General features: G+C 41.5%; 1 protein-coding gene across 1 annotated transcript; it reads right to left on the bottom strand.

Annotated features, from left to right (window-relative positions):
* Window positions 1-465: 465 nt before the first annotated feature.
* On the bottom strand, window positions 466-1458 carry SPINT4 (serine peptidase inhibitor, Kunitz type 4). The gene is made up of 2 exons (XM_021689286.1): window positions 1344-1458; window positions 466-647 (listed from the first exon to the last, which is right to left on the bottom strand). Exons 1-2 carry the CDS (start codon window positions 1456-1458, stop codon window positions 466-468), a joined length of 297 nt encoding a protein of 98 aa, XP_021544961.1.
* Between the last annotated feature and the right edge of the window lie 17795 nt (window positions 1459-19253).

Genomic DNA, 19253 nt, shown 5'->3' with positions numbered 1-19253 from the left:
AGTTCACAGGTCTGGGATTACAAGGATTGGGTTTGGGTAAACTTGTGCATGTAAAATGGTCAAGCCTTGGGTGACCATCAGATTTGGTTAGAAACCTTGCTGTGTCATTTAATGTGAACTTGGGTCAGTTAGTTAACTCTACTGGACTTGGTTTCTTCATCTGCCACTTTAATGATATAAATCTACCTTAGGGTGATTTTAATTTTAAATTATACCAATATATGTAAATTGCTTAGTATAATGCCTGGCACATGGTAATTATTAAAAAAATGGTGACTATTGTTTTTTTCTTCTGGACTTTTGATTTCCTAACTGAAAAATGACAGATGATCCTGAGATCCAACCCAACTATTAAGCTTTTTGATGAGGACAGTCCTCCCTCTTCCCATCCCAAACCAGGGATCTTAGTCTGTCAGAGACTCTTGTTTTCCTCTCCCCCAAGGACCAAGGGTAAGACGGGATTCCTTACGTTATTTTGTATTCTTCGACACAGGCTATGTTGCATTCTATTTTAAGCTTGTAGTTGTTAAGGTTGCCATTACATCCGGAGAAGACAAAACTTTCACATCTTTTGGAGGTTTTGTTGTAGAAATATCTAAAATGAATTTCAAAGCAGCTGCCAGCATCCATATCCATTTTGCAGGGATCTGCATGAGAGGTTCCCATTGAGTTAGGGAGAGTTAGTTAGGACTCAGCCAGAGATCTTGCCTTACAGGGCCCTTAAAAATTCCTCACATTAGTTTGGAAGTAGGTGGTAAGTGATTGAGTGACTTGACCAAGGGCATACATTTGCTAAGTGGCCGGGCCAGGATTTGGGGTGTCTGACTCACAGTGTAGACTGTGCCACCTCCCCATGCTCCAGAAGCACCGAGCCTGTACATATTACCTGTGGAAGAAACCTTCATTATCTTTCACATCTACATTGTGAGCTTCTGTTCAAGTGTTCTCTATGCACCCAGAACCCAGATATTGAAAATGCCTCAGTTTGCTCAGTTTCCAATCCCCCTTTACTCTCCTCTCAATACATATTCTTAAATGGTCTGGGATCTTTGAAATTTGTCATGAAACCCCTAATTTAAAATACTTCTGGTCCTTTGGACCACCTACAAAAGACAGCCCCATCTGGAAAGGACTTACTTGCATCATCGTTTGTTTTTTCTCATCAGACATCCACAAGATCCCTAGAGTAAGTAATGCCCATAGTCAAAGGACTAAGAGTCTATGGGTCTTAGCACAAAAGGAGGACCTTCCTGGACCAGCTGGATATCACTTTTTTTTTTTTTGACACTTTTTCCCTCATTCATAATTGGTCTTTGCATTTCTTTTCTGCTTCAAGTTCATACCTTTGAGGTCTCCACATATCATTTCAGCAAGTTTAGCAACACCACCCATTAATGGGGTAGTCAGCAAGAGGAAGATGAAGAGCCCTAGGAGAAATCCCAACTCAGCAGACTTCATGATGCAGCAAGTAGGAGGTAGAAAAGTCTTGGTATCAGCTGATGTTATATTTTGGGCTTGATACTTGAGATGGCTGAGCCCACTTACCCCAGGGGCCAGGACTGGGCATTACTAGGCATTGAGTTGAACAGTGAATGCTTGGGTACCCAGCCATGAAGCTGAAGGTCTCAGGCCAGTTAAACTCCTGATAGTGAGTCCCATGTTCATCTAGATACCATAGAAATGAAAGGATAAGAGCTTCTAGCATACCTTTAACCACGGAGGACAGAATGATTAGAGTAAAGAATTAAAAAAGGATTGCTTCCTTTCCTCTCTTCAGCCTTCCACAACAAGGAAGAGACTGATTCTAGTGAACAGGAAGAATTTAATAAGAACAATAGTAATAATGATAGTAACTAACCCCTATGGTAATTCCTTCATGCCAGGCACTATTATCTATCCATCTGCACAAAATCATTAAATTTCAAAAAAAGCACATGCACCTCACGAGTTAGGTGCAATTATCACCATCACAGATGAAGAAATGGAGACCGAGGTTAAGTTATATGTGCAAGGTCACTCATCTACTATGTAGTGGAATCAAGATTTGAACTCACTATACTATATTGCCTAGGAATATGAGACACCTTAATTTTGTTTTCTTGGAAGACTTTTGAAATTTTGGCTTTCACACCGAAACTCTTAAACTACCTGAAGTTGATTATTTTTGGTCAAGTATGAAATAATGGTCCAATTTAATTTTTCAATGGCTTCGGACCCATTTATTGATGAGTCCCTCTTTTATCCAGTTATATAATAACTTCTCTTACACATATGGGATTATTTCTGAGCTCTTTATTTCACTCCTGTATATTCCTGCCCCAAAGCCATTCTTAATTACTTGAATTTTGTATTATCTTAGGATTTTGCATATTCACATACATTTTAGGGTCAGTTTGTCAAGTTCTTCAAAAGACCCATCTTGGATATTGATTTTATTTTATTTTTAAAAGATTTTATTTATTTATTTGACAGAGACAGAGATAACGAGAGCAGGAACACAAGCAGGGGGAGTGGGAGAGGGAGAAGGCTTCCCGCTGAGCAGGGAGCCCGATGGGGGGCTCGATCCCAGGACCCTGGGATCATGACCTGAGCCGAAGGCAAACGCTTAACCACTGAGCCACCCGGGCGCCCCTTGGATATTGATTTTAATTGCATTGGATTTATAGGTCAATTTGAGGAGAATGACATCCTTACAATATTATCTTAGGTATATACAATAATTCCCCATCTGTATTGGTTTTCTTAATATCTTCCAAGAAAGGCTTACAATATTTCCCAAACAGGTCTTGTAATCTTATTTATATTTTTGGTATCATTGTAAATGGTATCTTTAAACATTATATTTCTTTCTATTTGTTTCTGATGTACAAAAATGTAATTTATGTTATATATTAATCTTATGTGTAGCATAAACATTTCCTTAATGAGTAGTGATGTTGAACAGCTTTTTATGTACTTGTTGGCTATTCATTCGTCTCTTAGAAAATTGTCGATTCAGGTCCTTTGCTCATTTAAAAATCAGAGTATTTGGCCTTTTTCTCCCCCTAATGAGTTGTATGAGTTCCTTATATATTTTGGACATTAACTCCTTACCTGATATATGGTTTGCAAATATATTCTCTCAATCCATAGATTGCTTTTTCATTTTGTTGATTGTTTCCTTTGCTTGCAGAAGTTTTTAATTTGATGTTTATGCTTACTTTTGTTTATGCTTGCTTGTTACTTGTTTATGCTTGCTTTTGTTGCTTGTGCTTTTAGTGTCTTGTCCAAAAAATCATTGCCAAAGACTAATATCAAGGAGCTTTTTCCTTATGCTTTTCTTCTATGAGTTTTACAGGTCTTATGTTTAAGTCCATATCCATTTCAAATTAATTTTCATGAGTGGTGTAAGATAGAGGTCCATTTTCATCATTTTGCATGTGGATATGTAGTTTTCCCAGCATCATTTATTGAAGAGACTATCCTTTTCCCATTGTGTATTCTTGGTTCCCTTGTCAGGTATTAGTTGACCGTATACACGTGGGTTTATTTTTGGGCTTTTGGTTCAGTTTCATCGGTCTATGGGTCTGTTTTTATGCAAGTGCAATAATGTTTTGATTACTGTAGCTTTTTCCCCAATTAATTAACTTATAGTGTATTATTAGTTTCAGGGTAGAGTTTAGTGATTCATCAGTTGCATGAACACCCAGCACTCATTGCTTCACGTGCCCTCCTTAATGCCCATTCCCCTGTTGCCCCACCCCTCTAGCAACCCTCAGTTTATTTCCTAGAGTTAAGGATCTCTTATGGATTCCTGTAGCTTTTATTTTTATTATTTTTTAAAGATTTTATTTATTTATTTGACAGAAAGAGAGATAGTGAGAGAAGGAACACAAGCAGAGGGAGAGGGAGAGGGAGAAGCAGGCCTCCCGCTGAGCAGGGAGCCCGATGCGGGGCTCGATCCCAGGACCCCGGGATCATGACCTGAGCTGAAGGCAGTCACTTAACCTACTGAGCCACCCAGGCACCCCTCCTGTAACTTTTAAATGTAGTTTGAAATCAGGAAATGTGATGCCTCCAGCTTTGTTTATCTTTCTCAAGTTGGCTATTTGGGGTCTTTTATGGTCCATATGAATTTTAGGATTGTTTTTTCTAGTTTTGTGAAAAATGTCATTGGAATTTAATAGGGATTGCACAGAATCTATAACTCACTTTGGGTAGTGGAAGGGAAAACCACATTCTTCCTGTGTGCCCTTTCCTGTGGGAAAGATCCTTTCTAGATTTATAACATTGGTAATGCCACATCTATAACTTTCTTCATAGTTTCTGGTTTGGGTGGTGCTATATGCCTGGGACAAACCGTTGGAGAATTCTAGCTCTTTGATCTTGATCTAATGGACTCTCATTGTAACCTAATAGCCACTGATCCAGCTCCACTAAGTCCTCACCACCTTCGCTGTGCCTGTCTTAGGTTCATGATATGGGCATGGAACCTTGAACCCTGGCTCCAGGCATGTTGCAGTGCAACATCTTATTGCTATTTCTTCTTAAGGTCAAATATGGGAGCATTTTGCTTGATGGCAAGCAAGGCAGATCGTCAGTGTGGGCTGCCCAGACGTGAATACAGAATTAACTTAAGACCACTGTTAAGATATGCCCCCACAGCCCCCCACTCTTCTAGCCCCCACCCTGGGTTGGGACAGTGCTTCCTGCTTCCATGTTTGGGTGGTGTTGCTCCTTCCTGTCCTCATCCTGAGAGAAGCAAGCGAGGGGCCTGGAGCTTAAGCTACATGAGTTTCATGGTAAATTAGTCTTTTCTGCCAAACTCAAGATCTCTTCAGAAGTCAGATTATTTGCGGAAAGTGGTCTCAAATTTACTGCTTCTCAATGCCTTCCTAAAAATGGACTAAGAAAAATAATATTGTGGGGGCCTGTAGGGAAGAAAAGATAATTAGCACATTTTTTCTTCTGGATTCTTTAAACACATCCATGGGTTATGCCATGTAGGGCCTCCAAGGAACTGAACTCTGTGTTGTCAGCATATGCTTCATAACCCTTAAAGAAGTAGCCCCCCCCCACCAGGAAACTTCCTGGAATCTGACATGAGGCTGTCATGGAGAGTGTTGTTCACCTCACTACCCTGTGTTCTCTCTTTGAGAACATGTGAAAGAGCTTGTCTCTTTTGCCATTTACTACCACGATAATTTCCACTGTTCCTGAGTATCTTTTTGGGCTGACTTTATGCTCACTCTAAAGGTTGTAACTGTGCTGCCTTTATTGGGCTCTTACTACAAAAGCTTGGGGCCAACTTTTATGATAATTCCTAGCAAGTGTCTGTGACCCTGGAGCATGCACTTGCTATGCTCATCTCCTGCATAGTTCTACCATACTTTATTATTTTTGTATCTTCTTTCCTCTATCTTTCTTATATAGGCTAAATTTGTTTTTTTACATTTAAAAATTTTTGATTTTTAAAAGATTTTTATTTATTTGAGCGAGAGAGAGATGGGGGGAAGCATTTGTGCAAGCAGGGGGAGAGGTGGGGGGGGGAGAGGGAGAAGCAGACTCTGTGCTGAGCATGGAACCCAACATGGCACTGGATCTCAGGACCCTGAGATCATGACCTGAGCCGAAATCAAGAGTCTGACACTCAACTGACTGAGCCACCCAGGAGTCCCTAAATTTGCTTTTTATTTTATTTGTTTATTTTCAAAGATTTTATTTATATATTTCACAGAGAGAGAGAGAGAGAGCGCGCACAAGCAGGGGGAGTGGCAGGCAGAGGGAGAGGGAGAAGCAGGCTCCCCAAGGAGCAGGGAGCCAGATGCAGGGCTCAATTTCAGGACCCTGGAATCATGACCTGAGCCGAAGGTGGATGCTTAAATGACTGAGTCACCCAGGCCCCCCTAAATTTGTTTTTAAAAATATTATGTATTATGAATCCTAGTAAGCTGCCCTAAATATTTCAAAACAAGGTTGAATGTCAATAAATAAAACCATAAACTGATTTGAACCTGGGTCTTCATATTAAAATAAAATTTTTTTTCAGGACACCATGCAGCTTTGAAGATGTAAAGAATGGGATGGGGCCCCGAGGACACAAGGTCCCCCTTGGTTCATTAGCTACTTGGCACATCCTGTCCTGCCCTAAGGGCTGAGAGGTAGTGAAGTGGGAAAGATAGGAACTAAATGCAAGAGGAGCCACCAAAAGATTAAGTCCCAACCTAAAAAAATAGTCTCAGCTCAGATAAAAGTTCTCCCATCTTGTCCCAATAGCATCAAGTAGGAAGTTCATCTGAGCCCTTCTGGGTGCTTTACTCACTGCTCCAGATTATTAGACTTGATGATACGAGCAGGACTGAGACCCCAGGAGGGGTTACATTCCTGCCCTAGGCTTTACCCTAAAAAAGAGTTAGAATGTTGTGAGGCTAGACTCTAGTTAGGATTTCCCAATGCCCTAGGAGGTATTCGTTCCCGTAGTTAGAACCCATAATTTTGTTCTCAATTCAGGAAGGAGCTCCCCCAAAATGACAAAAGATTGATGGAATGTAGGAGCTATCTCTGACTTTACTGAGTCACAGTTTTCTGGAATGTGGTCCAGGGGAGTAACTTGGTACTTTGTGTTTGATCAAAGCTTAATAAACTGACTCCAATTGATAGTGAGAATAGACACGCCGATAATAAAGACAAATCCACCTGAGTCAGGAAGTGTGTGCCTGGAAGTGTGTACCGTGAAGCTAATGGTATCAGAACTTCATGGAATCGCAACTGTTTCCCTGGCCAATGCTCCTGATATATCATCTTTCTTTCAGCATAAATGTTCCCAGGCAAGTCTTGAATGCTTGGATATGAGAGAAGAGGTGGCATTCTAAGACATGGGTCCATGAGTACATGCAATAGATGGAGGAGTTCTGCTTACTTGAGTATGGACACTATGTGACAAGGGGTCTGAGAGCAAGAGAAGTGTACTGCATGCTTCTGCATCAGATGCTGTGCCCAGTCCATTAAGCTCATTAGGACAAAACAAGACCCAAGATACTGTACTTTGATTCTACCAGTGCCGCTTTCTTTCCTGTGGCCTTGAATCCATCCTCCCTTTCTCTGGCTATCAGTTATTCTAACTTTAAAATGCAAGGATTATACCAAATAATTGCACAGAATCCTTCTGGTTCCGAGGTTGTGGGAAGAAGGAATGTGGATTGTGTCTGTGTCCAACCATAAGTTTGAGGGTAAAAAAGGAAAAAGTCTGGGGTGGTGGGTAATAAAAATATAGAATTAAAAGACAGTGGGGAAACTGGGTAGAGAGAAGTATTTCAGCTGCTTGGCACTGCCATGCTGGAGATGTGGACCCAGACATGGTTGAACCTGGCCATGAAAAGCTTGATGCCTGTTTGTTGGTTCCATGGACAGAAATGGGGACACAAATTTGATATTAGGTGGAACCATGAAATCCCTTGCAGTCAAGGAGTCTGGGGCCAGACTCTGGGGTTTGGATTATTGTGGCCCTGATTTCCTTCCCAGACCCTGGTACACATATGTCCTCTTCTTTGACAAATCCCAGAGCCCAGGGGTCTTCAAGTTGGCTGACCCAAAGTTAGCATTTAATAAGTCTCAGTTGTTGGGATCTTATTTGTTTTGCTGTGTATTTTTCTTCTTGAGTCTTTTAGAGGAGGGACCTTTTGGGTTCCAATTACTCCCCCATCAAAATAACACCCTCACTCTTTCCTTCCTTAGTCCAGTGTGCTGAACTCAAGAAAACTGGCCATTTTTTCTGAACTATTCTGATCGTACTTTGAGCTTGACATCCAAGTTGCCAGAAGTGCACAAGGGAGAATGCAGTTGTTTTAACTATAGCTTTCTGACCAAAGAGGCATGTGAGGGCACCTGTGCATTCTCCAAGTAGGAATCTCACAAGGTACAGGAGTTCAGAGGTTCTGCTGTTAGGTTATAAGAGCCATAGATGAAGAAACCAAAGGTAAGAATTTGGTGGGGGGTTCACATGAGTGATGGCCTAGAAAAGGATTTTCTTTGATTTTCAAATGAACAGTGCATTCTAGTGCTAATTGTTTGCAAAATTTAGGAAGAATCATGATTAAAATTCCAAGTGTCTCTTCATAGCTCTTCCTATTAAGGCTGCTTGAGTTGTTGTGTTGCTGTCCTTGGGACTCTTGGGACTTCTGAACAGGGGAGCTCATCCTCATATCCTCCATTTACTGTTTACCCCACCATCTCACCCCTTGTGTCTTGTGTTATATGCTTATGGTAAGTGAGGGATTTCCAAGCAGATCCTGGCCCCAGGGAGTTTTTAGCATTTGAGCCCCAGAAAAAAACTTGATATGTTGTGAACAAATATAGCTCTCAGGAGCATTCTCAGATATGCTCCAAGGATCTCACTGTATCTTGCCACTGTCCCTGTATTGTACACACCCTGTATATTTCTCCATGAGGACTGTGCTTCTGAATTTTTTCTGTCATATTTGTGTGGAAACTGCCATGCCAAGTCACTAGAACCAGAAAACACAGGGCTAACTGGGAAAGGATCTAAATTCGTAGATCCACACAGATAATTTTGTCCCGATGTCACGGTGACTTCTTTCTGCTTCCTTGGTCAATGCAGATGCAAGATATTGTATTTATTATCTTAATACTACTTGCTTAAATGGCGCTTCCCACCACTGCTCCAAAAGATTCCCTGGATTTGTCTAATGGAAAGTTTCTGCCCTGAACTCCCTTCTTGGTCATCTGACAGTAGGACCAGCTTCTCTGATTGATTCCTGCTTTAAAGTTTTCTCAAGCAACTCAGCCATGCTGATACACTACCCTACTTATTATTTGTATCTTGAATTAACGCACACTTTTCCTAAAGCCTTCAAGTTTCTTCATACCTCTATTATGTAGCATTCTTGTGCAATAGTCAATCTCCTGTTTAAGATCCTTGACTGAAATAATTCCTTGTATATAGTCAGACATTCACTTAGTTCTGCTCAAACTGAAAAAGTTTGTTCCAGTAAGGAGGTGTGGATGGGACACAAAAGGACTTAGTAAAGTTCCCATCAGGAGAGTCCCATATTCCAACAAGGGCTAAATCTCTGACCCCTATTTTTTCTTTTACCACATTCCCTTGACTCTTACTTTTGCTCTTCCTGACTGCAATTTTTTTCCTGTATTCACCATCTCCACAGAGAATACCTCATTAGTGCTTTGCCTCTTTCTCATTATTTAAATGGTGGAAATAAGAAGTACAGCCTTCTTCTTATCCTTCTGCTCCCATCTTTTTAGCTCCCCTCCATCCTGCCCATTGCTTCCAGTGTAATGTTCACACTATACTATCAGAGTTTTCTAAAAATTTCAGACTCCTTCAGAAGGGACATTTCTTTCTTTTTTTTTGAAATGCGAAGTATGAGTACATTGGATTCATTATGCATTTATAGTAATTAAGTTAATCTCTTTCTTGTAAGCCTTATCAAATCCATCATTATATATCTACTTTCATCCAATGGCCTCCAGGTGGACAGACTGTACTTCTCCTATATTTCCTGGGTCTTTGATTTTAGAATTGATCCTGTTGCTTGCTTTGGTCAAGCAATAATACCAGCCTTGAAATACGCTTGCAGAGTTGGATTTCCACTTTGAGCTCTACATTTTACCACAAGAAGAGTGTTTCTTGAGAAACTATTGGTCCAAAAAGAAGGAGAGACAGAGGGATTAAAAGTGGGCTCTACTCTCAGCCTGGATCCAAGCTCAGCCAAACCCAGTTTAGATTAGTTAGACATCTGTTTTTCTGCTGATGTGTGTGAGAGAGAAATAAACTTTTATTGTTGCTGCCACTGAGATTTACTGGTGGGGGATTGTTACTGAACAATGCTGACTAAAGCACCCATGCAAAAAATTCTAATGTAAATATTACCTGCTCACATAATATAAAATAATAGGAGAACATAGGCAATGGGAAATAACTAAAACAAACACACACATATATAATACTAATGACATTTATATTTATAAACATCCATGATACAGCAAAGAAGGGAAAATTATAGTCCTCTTTTCTAATCAGGAAGTGGTCGCTGATATTCATGACTTCTTCCTCACACTATTCATCCACATTCCCTTTTCTTTCACCCAGCAATGCATCAGATGGTTAGTGTTGTTGTTTTTTAAACCTGGTAGAATGTTCCAAATCTTCATTTCTGAAGCATGTGAGCTTTTTGTGGCTGTCTGTATCAGTTGCTGTAATCTTCTATTATGCCAGACTTAGAAAGTTCCTGTGTTCTAGCTCTCATTCCCGCCTCATTGTTGAGTAGCAGTCCTATTTCTCCTTTGTAATGGTGACTAATTGCAATAGCCAACAGGGAAACCCCTGGATTTGTTCAGCGAAATAAGGAGCGTGAAGTAGCCACCTGGCAGTCTTAACTCCATAACATTCGATGGAGGAATTCTGCCCTGGGATACAAAACAACAACAACAAAACCAAACCACCAAGCCCCCAAACCCCCCAAAACCAAACTGGCAGATCACAATTGCCATTGTTGGGGACACTCTTGGAGTCTTAGAAGAAAGATTTGTGGTAAGACAGAAGGGGAACTGGGAATCTTGGGTTGATGGGTCTTTGGAAAGCTTTTAGTCTATCCTTCCTCAAAGCATTTCCATAACCCATCCCCCTTAGTCCAAGGGGTGTTTTTGTTTCCAGACTGCAGCATTTCGTGATGAGGTAAAGAACTCTGTGCTGATTTCTTCTATAACTGCCCCTGGCAACACACTCAAGATGTCCACAGCTGGTAGCCTTCTTGCTGAAGTTTTTCCTAGATGTCTCAAGCCTGGCTACTCTGTTATTTCCCCGGCTCACAAGAAGACTCAGGCTTCCTAGCCTTTTCAGACTCTGGATGGGAAGAATCTCCCATCGCTTCTCACCATCTAGATAATAGTCTCTATGCCTTTCAGCCTCAAGGGACACACCTCAATCTCTTCCAAGCACTCTCTCATGCCCTGCTTGGACAGCAGCATGGTAGAGGATCTCCTGTTCCTGCAGGTCAGCTGCACTCAACATGGTGGGACTAGGTGACCACAAATTTCCAAGTTGGTATATTCACAAGGGATTTGCAGGGGGCAACAACATCTTCCGCATTTGCTGGAGACTTAGAGGAATCAAGATCATTGTTAAATTATCTGATCCTTCATCATGTGGTTTAATCATATTATCTCTCAGGGATGGACTACTTTCCAGAGCTATGCCTTGTTCCATCTTAGAAGATGTTACAAAGGTCAGAGACATGATGTTTATCTTCTTTGGGAGCTAATTTATGTGGAACCTAGAGAAATTTTTTAAAAACATAGAGTTTAAGGTGGAAGGTACACTTTGATTCTTTTCTAAAACAAGAATTTTTGTTAAAAGAAGGATCAGGAAAACATGAACAGTGATAGTAACATTCTCCTTAGACTCTACCAGGCGCTGTGGTACATGTTTTACCTGCATCATCTCATCTGGTCTCATTACACACATGAAGGTAGATGTTATTCAACGACATTTACAGATGAAGAGACTGAGGCCCCAAGGAGTTGGAGAAGCCCAGTTTCCCCAGGCCAGCAAGGACAAAGCTAGACTGAGTCCCAGAACAGCTAGGACCTTTAGGCTTTACTCTGTCCTACCATCTTTTATAAGTGGATATTTCCAAGCTTTTTTGGGGGGGGGGATTGTTTTTCAGCCTATTCTAAGTTTCCAAAAGCAAATATAAATTTGTGTTTAAGAAAAATAATGTATAAAAGGAAGCCGAGTCCAGCCCACAAAGGAAAGTAGTCAGCTGATATCTGAGGGGTTCTGGACTATGCAATGAAGGTTTTCTTTTTTTTTTAAGATTTTATTTATTTATATGACAGAGAGAGAGAGAGAGCACAAGCTGGGGGAGCGGCAGAGGGAGAGGTAGAAGCAGGCTCCCTACTGAAGAGAGAGCCCCACGTGGGGCTCAGTCCCAGGACCCTGGGATCATGACCTGAGCTGAGGGCAGGTGCCCCCGCAATGAAGATTTTCTTTGTGAAAAAAAATAAATAAATAAAAAGATTTTCTTTGTGAGTTGGGATGCCTGCGTGGCTCAGTTGGTTAAGCATCTGACTTCGTCTCAGGTCATGATCCCAGGGTCCTGGGATCAAGTCTCACATCGGTCTCCCTGCTCACCGGGGAGCCTGCTTCTCTCTCTCCCTCTGCCTGCCACTCCCCCTGCCTGTGCTCGCTCGCTCTCTGTCAAATAAATAAATAAAATCTTTTAAAAAATATTTTCTTTGTGAGAAAAAGGCATCAAGTGTTAGGATTAGTCTACTCCTTGCTGGCTTCCTTCCTATTCCATTTGAAAAGTCAGAATTGTATCCTCACTATGTGCGAGGTATGGTGTTAGGTTCTAGGGTTCTGTGGCAAAGAAGTCTGACACAGTTCCTGTTTTTATGAGATTCATTCTCTAGATAGAGAAAACATTAAGTTAAATGATGATAGGACAATGTGATAAGAGTTTCTATGAGGGCAAGATACAGCCCTTTAAAAGGACACAGAGTGGCCCATTCCATCTGGGGTGAATTGGTGAAGGTTGACCAGAGATTTTTATTTAATACGAGGCTTGAAGCATGAGTGGGAGCTCATCAGGAGAGTGGAAGGAAGACATTCTGGTGGACAGAAAAGTTAGAGTTTGAGCATAGAGGGACAGAGGGCATGGGGCCTTGGAGGAAACCAAGCTGAATGAGGCAGCTTTCTAAGTGTGAAGGGGAATGAGGGGTTATGAGGCCTGAGCTGGAAGCAGGGGGAAGAGTGTCAGTGAGAAATTTCAGCGGAAACAGGAAAACGTGCAGATCAATTCAGCAGCAGTGAGATTGACTGCCCAAGGTGGCAATCCCTTGGGAAGAGGGCTTCCCAAGCGTTGGGTTTGTGTTCCAGCTCCACCACTGGCCCGTTGGCTAATGCTGTGCATGTGACTTTAACTCTATGGTCTTCAATTTCCTTGTTTGTAAACTGGGTGTTACGGTTGCTGTGAGGACCAGATGAGGTGAAGCATGTCATGGCTAAAATATTAGCTCACATTGAAAAAGTTGGAAGCCCTTGGCAATGCCCACTGGAGCCCAGGTCTTATGGAAGATGCTGGCAAGGTCTGCTTGGGCTGTTCTGTCTTCCATTCTGTCACCACAGGAAGCTCGACACTGCACTCTCTGGGAATAAGATGAGCACTTTTCTCAGGTCCTCAAGGGCACTGCCATCTCCTCCCTTACCCAAGCTTCCCAGCCAACACCAGGACCTCCAGAGCAGTCATGGTCAGTCGAGGGGAACTGTTCTGCAGAAGACAGGCTGCAGGATTGGGGAGAGCAAACATTCTGATGTGTGGATCTAACAGATATTACAGTTAATGCGATACATCAAAGGGCATGGTCTTAGCCGAGCCTACCAGAAGATAATAGGATGGGGGTGCCTGTTTCTATAGAAGACGCACTCAGGTTTACAGCAGTGTTTTTCTGCTTGTCCAAGATGAAGTCTTGTCTCTCTGGGCAATGCTTTGAGGTGAGGCTTGCTAAGGCTCATATACCCATAGCCATGCAACCCTGAAACTATAATAAAAATACCCTGTATCTTTGCACCAGCCACCTTCTGTTACCTTTCACCTGGATAGAACACCTGGGTTCTTACTTCGAGCTCAGTATCTTTGCACTGCCTGGGCCATGGATTATGTGACAATGCTGATGCGCTGATGGGTGGCCAGGGTGTGGCCTGAGAGGTTAATCATGTACAAGGCACAGAGGAAGTTAGCAGGGCTGACTCACCAGGGTCTGAACATGGTGAGTGTTCATGCACGTAAACTCCTCCACTGGCCTTCACTTGTCACCATTTATCAAACTCCTTTGTACAGGGTGAATAAAAGGACTGTCTAAGGTGAAATACCCCTTGGCAACTCTGGTGACTTCAGAAGGACAGTTAGAAGACCTTAAGTTCCTCCTTTTTCCCCAAAAAGTCTGAGACAAAACCCACCAACTTATGAATTGTAGCTTGGTTTCAGTGGTGGAGTCACAGAGGATTCTATTTTGCTCTCTTGCTTTCTTGTAACATTGGTAAAATAATAAAGATGATCCCCCTTTTTTAAAGGGGAAAAATATGGAACCTAGAAAGAATGAATTGCTGGCAGCTTCTAACCTTTACAGAGCCTTTGCAAGGATCAAGTTCTTCCATTCCACATGGCTTCATGTAATCCTCACAAAACCTGACCTATGGATGTTCTCTTTCTCTCTCACGTGAGGAAGCTGATGGTCTCAGAGCTGTGGAGTGAGCTGACTAAGGCCACATGGAGTGCGAAGGGCTCAGCTTGACTCCCCCCAGCCCGACATCATTACCCCAAAGGCCAGCAGAGCCTGTTCCTTGGCAACGGCTCAGATGTGAGCACCCTCTGTTCCCCCCGGGGCCATGACTCTGCCTCCTTTTGTTGCTCTGTGTGCCAGAACCCTCCGTGGACTGCATCTTGCTCCAGGGAATGAGAGCATAGCCTGGTGTGTTGCGGGGGGATAATGGAGGAGGGGGCAATCGGGATGACATTGCCGGGATATCAGAGAGGCTAGAGGAGGAAAACTGGAAAAGCCCACACTGGGAAGGCTGGGCCAAACCCCAGTACTTACAAAATGCTCTTGGAAACATGCCTCCGTTGCCAACCATGATGTTTCTTGTTTTTTAAAAATTTTTATTTAAATTCAATTTGGTTAGCATACACTGTATTATTACTTTCAGGGGTAGAATTTAGTGATTCATCAGTTGCATATAACACCCTGCCCTCATTCCATGAAGTGTCCTTCTTAATACCCATCACCCTTGTTGCCCCATCCCCCCACCCACCTCCTCCCCAGAAACCCTCAGTTTGTTTCCTAGAGTTAAGAATCTTTTATATTTTGCCTCCCTCTCTGTTTTTGCCTTATTTTATTTTTCCTTCCCTTCCCCTCTGTTCATCTCTTTGGTTTCTTAAATTCCACATATGAGTGAAATCCTATGGTATTTATCTTCCTCTGACTGACTTATTTCACTTAGCATAATACCCTCTAGTTCCATCCACGTCGTTGCAAATGGCAAGATTTCATTCTTTCTGATGGCTGAAGTATATTCCTCGTGTGTGTGTGTGTGTGTGTGTGTGCTCTCGCGCGCGTGCGCGCACACGTGCATTCATCTTTATCCATTCATCTGTCGATGGACATCTGGACTCTTTCCATAGTTTGGTTATTGTGGACATTGCTGCTAAAAACATTAGGGTGCACGTGCCCCTTTGAATCACTATGTTTGTATCCTTTGGATAAATACCTACCAGTGGGATTGCTGGGTCCTAGGGTAGTTCTATTTTTAACTTTTTTTTTTTTTTAAAGATTTTGTTTATTTATTTGACAGAGAGAGACACAGCGAGAGAGGGAACACAAGCAGGGGGAGTGGGAGAGGGAGAAGCAGGCCTCCCGTGGAGCAGGGAGCCCGATGCGGGGCTCGATCCCAGGACCCTGGGATCATGACCTGAGCCGAAGGCAGACGCTTAACCGACTGAGCCACCCAGGCGCCACCTATTTTTAACTTTCTGAGGAACCTCCATACTGTTTTCCAGTGTGGCTGCACCAGTTTGCATTCCCATCAACAATGTAAGAGGGTTCCCCTTTACCTCCTCACCAACATTTGTTGTTTCTTCAGTTGTTAATTTTAGCCATTCTGACTGGTGTGAGGTGGTATCTCACTGTGGTTTTGATTTGTATTTCCCTGATGCCGAGTGATGTTGAGCATTTTTCATGTGTCTGTTGGCCATTTGTATGTCTTCTTTGGAAAAATGTCTGTTCATGTCTTCTATCCATTTCTTGAGTGGATTTTTTTGTTTGTTGGGTGTTGAGTTTGATAAGTTCTTTTTATTATGTTCAATTAGCCAACATATAGTACATCATTAGTTTTTGATATAGTGCTCAAAGATTCATTAGTTGCATATAACACCCAGTTCTTTAGAGATTTTGGATACTAGCCCTTTATCTGATAAGACATTTGTAAATATCTTCTCCCATTCCATAAGTTGCCTTTTAGTTTTGTTGACTGTCTCCTTTGCTGTGCAAAAGCTTTTTATCCTGATGAAGTCCTAATGGTTCATTTTTGCTTTTGTTTCCCTTGCCTTTGGAGACGTGTCTAGCAAGAAGTTGCTGTGGCCGAGGTCAAAGAGGTTGCTGCCTGTGTTCTCTTCTAGGATTTTGATGGATTCCTGTCTCACATTTAGTTCCTTCATCCATTTTGAGTTTACTTTTGTGTATGATGTAGGAAAGTGATCCAGTTTTATTCTTCTGCATGTGACTGTCCAGTTTTCCCAACACCATTTGTTGAAGAGACTATCTTTTTTCCCTTGGATATTCTTTCCTGCTTTGTCAAAGATTAGTTGACCATGGAGTTGAGGGTCCATTTCTGGGTTCTCTGTTCTGTTCCATTGATCTATGTGTCTGTTTTTGTGCCAGTACCATACTGTCTTGATGATTATAGCTTTATAACACAGCTTGAAGTCTGGAATCATGATGCTTCCAGCTCTGGTTTTCTTTTTCAACATTAATTTGGCTATTCGGGGTCTTTCTGGTTCCACGCAAATTTTAGAATTGTTTGTTCCAGCTCTATAAAAAATGCTAGTGGTATTTTGATAGGGACTGCATTGAATGTGTAGATTGCTTTGGGTAGCATAGACATTTTAACAATATTTATTCTTCCAATCCATGAGCATGGAATGCTTTTCCATTTCTTTTGATCAGAGTATAGATCCTTTACCTTTTTGGTTAGGTTTATTCCTAGGTATCTTATGGTGTTTGGTGCAGTTGTAAATGGGATCAACTCCTTTATTTCTCTTTCTTCTGCTTCATTGTTGGTGTATAGAAATGCAGCAGACTTTTATGTATTGATTCTATATCCTGTGACTTTGCTGAATTCCTGTATCAGCTCTAGCAATTTTTTGGTGGAGTCTTTTGGGTTTTCTACTATAGAGTATCATGTCATCTGCAAAGAGTGAGAGTTTGAATTCATCTGATTTGGATGCCTTTTATTTCTTTTTGTGTCTAACTGCTGAGGCTAGAACTTCCAGTACTATGTTGAAAAACAGTGGTGAGAGTGGACATCCCTGTTGTGTTCCTGACCTTAGGGGAAAAGCTCTCAGTTTTTCCCTGTGGAGGATGATATTCGCTGTGGATCTTTCCTATATGGCTTCTATGATATTGAGGTATGTTCTCTCTATTTCTACATTGTGGAGGGTTTTTATCAAGAAAGGATGCTGTATTTTGTCAAATGGTTTTTCTGCATCTATTGAGAGGATCATATGGTTCTTGTCCTTTCTTTTATTAATGTGGCATATCACGTTGATTGATTTGTAGATGTTGAAACACCTCTGCAGCCCAGAAATAAATCCCACTTGGTCCTGGTGAATAATCCTTTTAATGTACTCTTGGATCCTATTAGCTAGTATCTTGGTGAGAATTTTTGCATCCATGTTCATCAGGGATATTGGTCTGGAATTCTCCTTTTTTTGTGGGGTGTTTGTCTGGTTTGGGGGATCAAGGCAATGCTGGCCTCATAGAATGAGTTTGGAAGTTTGGAAGTTTTCCTTCCATTTCTATTTTTTTATCAGTTTCAGAAGAAAACTTATTAATTCTTCTTTAAATGTTTGTAGAATTCCCCCTGGGAAGCAAACAAACTCTTGTTTGTTGGGAGATTTTTGATTACTGGTTCAATTTCTTTGCTGGTTATGGGTCTGTTCAGGTTTTCTACTTCTTCCTGTTTCAGCTTTGGTAGTTTATATGTTTCTAGGAATTTATCCATTTCTTCCAGATTGCCTAATTTGTTGGCATATAATTGCTTATAATACTCTCTTATAATTATTTGTATTTCTTTGGTGTTGGTTGTGATCTCTCCTCTTTCATTCATGATTTTATTTATTTGGGTTCTTTCTCTTTTCTTTTTGATAAGTTTGGCTAGGGGGTTATCAATCTTGTTAATTCTTTCAAAGAAGCAGCTCCTAGTTTTGTTGATCTGTTCTACTGTTTTTTGATTCCTATATCATTGTTTTCTGCACTAATCTTTATTATTTCTCTTCTCTTCCTGGATTTAGGCTTTATTTGATGTTCTTTTTCCAGCTCCTTTAGGTGTACGTTTAAGTTGTGCCATATTTCTTATGTTCTTGTGTCTGGTTCTGTAGAAGAAAAATATTCTCAAATATTCTCTGGTGAAGTTTTGTCTTAGAAATATAATACTTAATTTTCCATTACTTCCCTCATTAAAACTAGACCATGGAGCTAAGTTTTCTTGTCATAGGGAAAGCAAAACTTCAACAAACCAGGTGACAACAAAGAATCATACTTATGCTTCTGCACTGCACTGTAGAGCCATGAAAGGTGTGAAGTTTCATTGTAAAGTCCAGCCTCTTAAGAGAGAAATGGTTGCCTAACTGCAAAATTTACTGAGTAATCACTAAGTGGCATGTAATGTCTTTAGAGTTTGTATGGGTTCTCTATTTTCATGTCACTATTATTGTTCCAGTATTAAAGATAAGGAAGCTGATGCTCAGAGAGAGATTGATTAATTTATCTGAGGTCACTCAACTAAGAAGTGGTAGGGCTAGGATTTGAGTCTAGGTATGTGGCTCTGGGCCCCTACTTCATCACTCTGTACCTTGTCTCATATGTTGGGTATTGTGCTCAGGGCAGGGAATATAGCAGAGAACAAGACCATTTAGAAGGTCACTGGTTGAATCTCTTGCCTTGTGGGTCTTTGTACCGACTTTGCAAGGCCGGAATAAAGAGTCCTCATCTTATGCATGAGAAAGAAAGGCAAACATGGGTAATTGTCTTGCTCAAGGTTGTAGAAAGACATAGCTGAAAGATAGAATTAAATGTCAGGTGTCTCATAGCTCTCTAATGCCCTTTCTCTGCTCTGGGAGCACTTCCATTCAGCAGATATGGGGCCAGTGCTAATGCCTTGGCAGTTAACCAAAGCTTTGCTCAGGCTGCAGGATCTCCAGAGCCCAGGAACACTGGGGGCTAAAGGATGATATTTGGTGAAAGAGGGAAAGCAAAAACAAAGAAAACAGATTGGCTTTGGGATTTTGATGAGACATACAGTCCCAGATATAATGTTCCAGGCTTCAGGATAAAGGTGGATTCTGGGACAGGGCAGGGTCTGTGGATGGAAGGGTTTGTGGGTGTGTTCAGAGAGGCATATTTAGAGATTCACAGATGTGGTGATGAGAAGGATTATGTAGCTTGGGAATGGAGGAAGGCTC

Source organism: Neomonachus schauinslandi, chromosome 10 (assembly GCF_002201575.2).
Source record: "Neomonachus schauinslandi chromosome 10, ASM220157v2, whole genome shotgun sequence".
Lineage (NCBI taxonomy): Eukaryota > Metazoa > Chordata > Mammalia > Carnivora > Phocidae > Neomonachus > Neomonachus schauinslandi.
Note: the sequence above shows the minus strand (reverse complement) of the source record. Positions and strands in the feature narration are given on the sequence as shown.

What these genes read in the sequence shown, in the direction of transcription:
- SPINT4 (XM_021689286.1), bottom strand. Translation starts at nt 1,458, where the DNA reads ATGAAGTCTGCTGAGTTGGGATTTCTCCTAGGGCTCTTCATCTTCCTC. An exon ending in GATATGTGGAGACCTCAAAG is followed by an intron (nt 648 to 1,343) that starts GTATGAACTTGA and finishes CCTCTCATGCAG; the next exon opens with ATCCCTGCAAAATGGATATG.